The 5,597-nt window shown below is 48.8% G+C and overlaps 1 protein-coding gene across 1 annotated transcript in view; it reads right to left on the minus strand.

Annotated features, from left to right (window-relative positions):
- The window catches only part of STAB2 (stabilin 2), an 89,815-nt gene that overhangs the window by 16,459 nt on the left and 67,759 nt on the right, over positions 1–5,597 (minus strand). The window contains exons 51-56 of the mRNA XM_035901474.1: positions 4,870–5,046; positions 4,698–4,787; positions 3,840–3,986; positions 2,567–2,623; positions 1,985–2,108; positions 843–992 (exon numbers count right to left, since the gene is read on the minus strand). Of these exons, the coding sequence (XP_035757367.1) occupies positions 843–992; positions 1,985–2,108; positions 2,567–2,623; positions 3,840–3,986; positions 4,698–4,787; positions 4,870–5,046 (745 nt within the window). The remainder of the gene's footprint in view (positions 1–842; positions 993–1,984; positions 2,109–2,566; positions 2,624–3,839; positions 3,987–4,697; positions 4,788–4,869; positions 5,047–5,597) is intronic.

Raw genomic sequence — 5,597 nt, forward strand, 5'->3', positions numbered from 1 at the left:
TTACTTAATTTTTGGCTGATATAAATAAGCATTAGAAAGCAGGGGTGATAAAACTTTTCTTTAGATACTGCAGTCTGGGTCTCAGACTAACAGCTCATGTGGCTTATGCTGTGGTGTGCTGTAAAATGGATAAACTGTAGGTAAGCACAATCCTGAGCATTGGTGTCCAAGCCCGGTGACTTGCCTACACCTCAAGGGTATCCAGCCTATAACCCTCCATCGTATGTGCCACATGAGCACTACAGGTGCACACGGTTAGGATGGAAGCATTAATATTGTAGCTTCCCATCTGAAGGCTTTATGTTGGGGAAACATTTAAAAGGTGATATCAATCCTGGTTTTGCCTAGTTTATGCTTAAAACCACAGTGAAGTGGATTATATGAGCAGTTTCTTGGCTGTTGTCCCTCTCCGCAAGCTGCCCTTGTCTCTGCCCTTCTCTTCTGTAAAAGCAATGCATGGCCTTGGCCTCCTGCAGTCCTCAGGGAACCACGTTGCTAAAATGCAGTCTTGGCTTTTATGGAGTTGGGGGAGAAGGCTGTGCTGTAGTTGAAAACACTTGTCGAGGGAGGTTCTGTTTCTATTACCTGTTATTTATGTACCCTGCAAGAATGGGAGGAGCCCTGCAGAGAAAGCTACGTAAGCCTCTCCCTGCCTTGCCGCCGCCTCCTCCTTCCTTCCTTCCGAGGCCTCGTGCCATCCCTCCTCTTGAGGAGGTGCTCGGAGTGGGGAAATGTTGGTGTTGAAAGTGGGGAGCGTTTCTTGGTTTACTTAAAAACTCATTGCTGATGAAACAGTTTAGGCTTGACATGAGCAATGATATGGAAAGGTAACTTAAACGTACGCCTGCAGCTGGAGCCGTATCTGTCTGGCAAACAGAGCTCGCATGAGGTCCCGTTGAAGCCTCTGTCGCAGCGGCACTCTCCTGTCCCCGTGTACCCGTCGTCGCAGGAGCCGTGGTTATTGCATGGGGTCTCTGGGCCCCCTGGGCAAGCTGAAAGGTTAAAAAAAGGGGGCTGTTGAGCTCAAGTGCATGTTTATTCATTGTCACTGTTATTTATTGTTCTGTAAAAGTCCTTGAACAGGGGAAGGCCTGTAAATGCATCTCTGTTGGGGTGTGTAAAAGCACCTGTGACACTTGCGACTGCAAGCCTCCTGCTTCCAATTCCTTGACATGCTTTTACAACTCTTTTTGGAAAGGCATGAACTCTTCCAGCCCTGTGTCTGGGTGCTGTTACCTGGGTGCTTGCTCATTCAGACCTACCAGTGAATGGCGCTGCCCAGCCACTGCCCAAATCCAGCCTTGCTTGTGCACCTCCATGTGCTGGTGAGCCCAAAGGGCAGCTCAGGCTGGGCTGGGGACCCCCATGTCCATGTGAAATCTGGTCAGAGTGAGCTGGCAGGGCTGTGTGTCCCTGGACCTGTCTGCCTGCGGAGATCCTGACCCCTTGTGCTCTGCTGAGTGCCTCGGTAGGGTTCCCCATGGGGCTGGCAGGTGAAGGAGCATGCAGTTCGTTAGTGTCTGCTAGTAAATAGCTGGAGATAAAGCTTCCCAAACTGGCTCACACCTGGTTAAAGCTACAATTTCTGAGCTTACACTGGTGGTGTCTGTGCTTGCAGGTGGCTGAGGAGTTGTACACCTTGGCCCTGGCATGTCCTAGTATCACTGCCACCAACCATTTTTGTGCTGAAAGGACCTTCAGCTGGTGACTGACTAAGACTTGCCAGGTTTGGTTACAGCAGAGCAGTCTTTACTCTCTATAGCATTCCCTTAGTTTACTACTAGCACGGAGTTTGAAACTCGATGTAAATGTGAAAAGAGATCGTCTGGAGTGGAAGAACAATAATACTTTCTGTTTGCTTCAGCTCTTGCGACAGTTCCCCCATCTGGCAGCTGATCTACCCCAGCTCTCACTGTTCAGCCCCCTGGGTGCTACACAGCTGTGCCTGGGGGGGACCACGGGTGGGTGGTGAGGGGGGTCCTACCTTGGCAGTCTGGCCCAAAGTAGCCCTTGCAGCACTTGGCCGTGTGGATGACCATGGAGCAGTTGCTACGGCAGCCGTCCCTCCGCAGCCCATAGGACTCGTACGTGCACCGGTGGACCCCTTCCTGGGCATCACACGTGCCAGCGCAGAGACGGGGTGGGGGAAAAACACAAGAAGATGAGTGCTATGTGGAGGTTTGGGGATTTTTCCCTCTTTAAATCACAGTTTCTGATGTACATGGAATCAAAATGTGACATGTGAAGAGTGCAGGCATGAGACCCCCACCTTCTCTTGGATTCCCAACTTGCTATAAGCACCATCAATGAGGATGGAGGGGCTGCTCTGAAGTCAACCATAGCACTCGCTACAGTGGACGCTATCTGAGACCAACAAGTGTCCCCCCAAGTGTCTGGGTGTTTGATGGACAACTTTGCCCCAGAGTCTTTATGGCAGCTCTTAACAGTGTGGTTTCACTGTTGAGGGTTCTCTTTACTTTTTCAAAGCAACTTATCCTAGTTTGCTTGTGTGAAGTACAGAGAAGAGCCGGTTAGACTGCTGAAATGTGAGATTTTCATGTATTACCTTTGCTTTTGTCCCTGGAGGGCATTTGGAATTACTGAAACAGCTAACACAATGCCCCTGTTGTACAAAATGGAAAAGAAAAATTAAAAAAGTATATTAAAATAATGGCAACAAAAGGCTATTTGAACTGGACAAAAAGTCTGGTTTATGAGAGCAGCAAATATGAGCAGAGAAGAGTGTAGGCTTATTGTGCTTGAAACAGATTATAAGAACTCTGGAGAAAGAAGAGAGGAGAGTGACAGCAAAATAGCTGCATTAGTTTGGTGCCATGGAATGTGAGAAATTAGTTTTGATACCAGAATATAAGTTCTGGAAGATTTGAACAAGCAGGGAAAAGGTGGTAGATATTCTTCAAATATTGTCATGGGCTGCATCAGATCTGGATGTCTAACGTGGAGTAGAGATAAAGAGTTAATTCTTGGGAAGCATTGACCAGAGCTGAGGAAATTATATCTATTTCATTTAAAAGAATCCTGAAACAAAAGCTAACTTGAGCAGCTGGCATATACACAAGTGCTGGTTTTAGAACTGAAATATAAATTCCAATAAGCTTTTTTAAAGACTGACTACATGTGGGTTTTTTTTTTTTTTTTACTTTTAGGTAATTTTTTTGTACATTCAAATTAAACTGAAGTAAATTTGGTCCTGAAACCCTTTCAAAATGGGTTTCAAACCTGCCTGTTTGTGGGACTCATTTTTAAAGTCCATGGAGGAAGCTTCTTCCATGCTAACAGAGCCTGTTCAGGTGCGTTAGAGGGTATTTCTGTGGAAGCAACTGAAAGCCTGGCTAACAGAGCAGGCAGCTCCGTCTTGTGTCCTTAGTGTCCCGTGCAGCTGGGACAGCATCTCTCTGCCTTTGTAATCTGGAACTTTGTAAATGCAGTCTGTATGACCAAATTCATAGTCCGAATTTGTATCAATTTAAAAGCTCGATAGAAAGGTCTGTCCTTGCTCAAATTTATGCTTGCATTTGTCAGGTACCATTCTAGAAAACAGGACGGGGCTCACTAAGCTGGTCTTAACTGAAGCCACTTGTCCTGTGCGGTGTTTAGTGCGGATGCAGGATTTCTGTTGTGTATCTTTTGGGTGTTGTGCTGTGCTGCTTAACCTCAGCTCTAACCTGTGTGGCTGATGAAGCCAGCCTGAAGTGGTGGGACTTAATCTCAGCAGTGCCAAAGCTGCTGCGAGTGTTGCCCCAGTCTCTGTGAGGGGATGGGGTTTGGCCCTTGGGCTGCATCTTTGCCAGGGTGGGGGACCAAAAAAGGGGACTGACCATGAAATCCACAGTGAAGAAGCTGTCGCAGCGTCCCCCCAGGCTGGGGTCTGTCAGCAGGCAGTCGATGCCGTAGGCGATGCCCCCGTCAAACTCCAGCTGCCGCTGCACTATCTTGCACTGTCTGTCGTTCAGGAAAAGGGCGCCCTGAGAAACAGGATGGGGATATGGGGGCGTGACAAGTCGTGAGCTGGTCTTCCTTGGGGCCAGGCTGAATCCAGGTCCTGCATGGGTGTTAGGGATAATCCTCCCTCTGCTCTAAACTTATCTGGGGACCTAGAGCTGAATGCTATAACATCACAGATGAGCAGATCTTTTGCCTTTCCTGAAGGGGACAGCCCTAGGTCCACAGGTTTACCTTATGCATATTTAGGCTTAGTCACGTTTTTGGAGGCAGATGCTTGCCAGGGATGATCTGATACATCTGCGAAGAAAAACGTGCTGCTGTTCTGGCCTAACAGGCTGTATGCGTGCCTGCAATCTTAGCTTGTAAGTGCTTACAAACCAGAGTTTGCGTGCAGATGCTGCATTCATGAGGTTTCTGCCAAAGCCAGGTTCACCTAAATAGTTTTTCATTGCGTATTTCATTGTAGGAGAAATTAAAATGTGCTGGTATTTCAGTTTTTGAGGTAGCTGAGAAAACAACAGATCCAAAGAGTCTTGCAAACCATTGAGTTTGCTGAATCTGTTGGGGTGGCTGCCTCGGTTTTGTGGCTGTTTGCATGGACTGGCGAGGTTCAACTGAGTTTTGGTGCCACTGGCCTTTTCTGGGGGCTATGCACAGGTGCAGTGGGATCTGTCCGAGTGGATCCTGCAGCAGGGGTGAGGGGTAAGTGTGCTGGCAGAGCAAACACTTACAATCTCCCTGTTACCCCCGCAGCTGACGCTGAGGTTGGAGCCCTGCAGGGTCTTCAGTGAGGTGGAGTCAGGGAGCTGGTAGGCCAACACCTGGGAAGGAAACAGGGGAAATGCACATGTCTGGGCTTGCATGTCTCTGCTCCGGCAATGCTCCTAAAAAGCAAGGGCTTACCGCAGCGTCACGGACGATGTGGAATTTGAGGTACTGCACCAGTTTGTCAGTGTTGGACTTCTTGAAGAGGAAGTCCCGCTGCTCCTGTGGCAGCCCACGGATAGCTGCGTCTGTGGGCCAGAAGAGCGTGACGGGTTTGTGAATAGGATCGTTGATCAGCCCAAGCAGGTTATTTTTCTGCAACATACCAAAAATTGGGGTCGAGGATTAGTGCTCCATCTGAAATGACATTGACCCTATGGAGTGAATGTCTACTATAACTGGGATGCAGTGGCTTGTGGGCTACCTGGTCACCAGCCTGCAAACACCCTACCTTTAAAAACCAGATGCCTGAATTGAGCTGCCCAAGGTGAGCTACATGACTGGTTTCTCAGAAGCATGTCATCACCCAGGTCCGCCCACTGAAAACCAGGCTGACAGCCCAACTTTGGTCTTGAAAAGTCATACTTGGGTCAAACTTTGGCTGCATAATTTGACATATGGTAGAACAGGGAGCTGAGTGGGGAGGGCAAAGGTGGCTGTGGGTCTGTTTAACACACACACACGCCCCCCCGCGGTGGGAGAGGGTCCATGTGGTGACCAGGGCTGTTGTGTGCTGCGAGCCCTTTGGCTCCACTGAACACCATCATGCCAGTAATGCCATGTGCCATGCCTGTGCTTTTGTCTTTAAAAGAAGTATTTAGAACCTTTGCCCAGTGGCTGGGGCGCCTTGCTGCCTTTCCCCCTCC

The sequence above is a fragment of the Egretta garzetta genome, unplaced genomic scaffold (genome assembly GCF_000687185.1).
Source record: "Egretta garzetta isolate BGI_Z169 unplaced genomic scaffold, ASM68718v1 scaffold159, whole genome shotgun sequence".
NCBI lineage: Eukaryota > Metazoa > Chordata > Aves > Pelecaniformes > Ardeidae > Egretta > Egretta garzetta.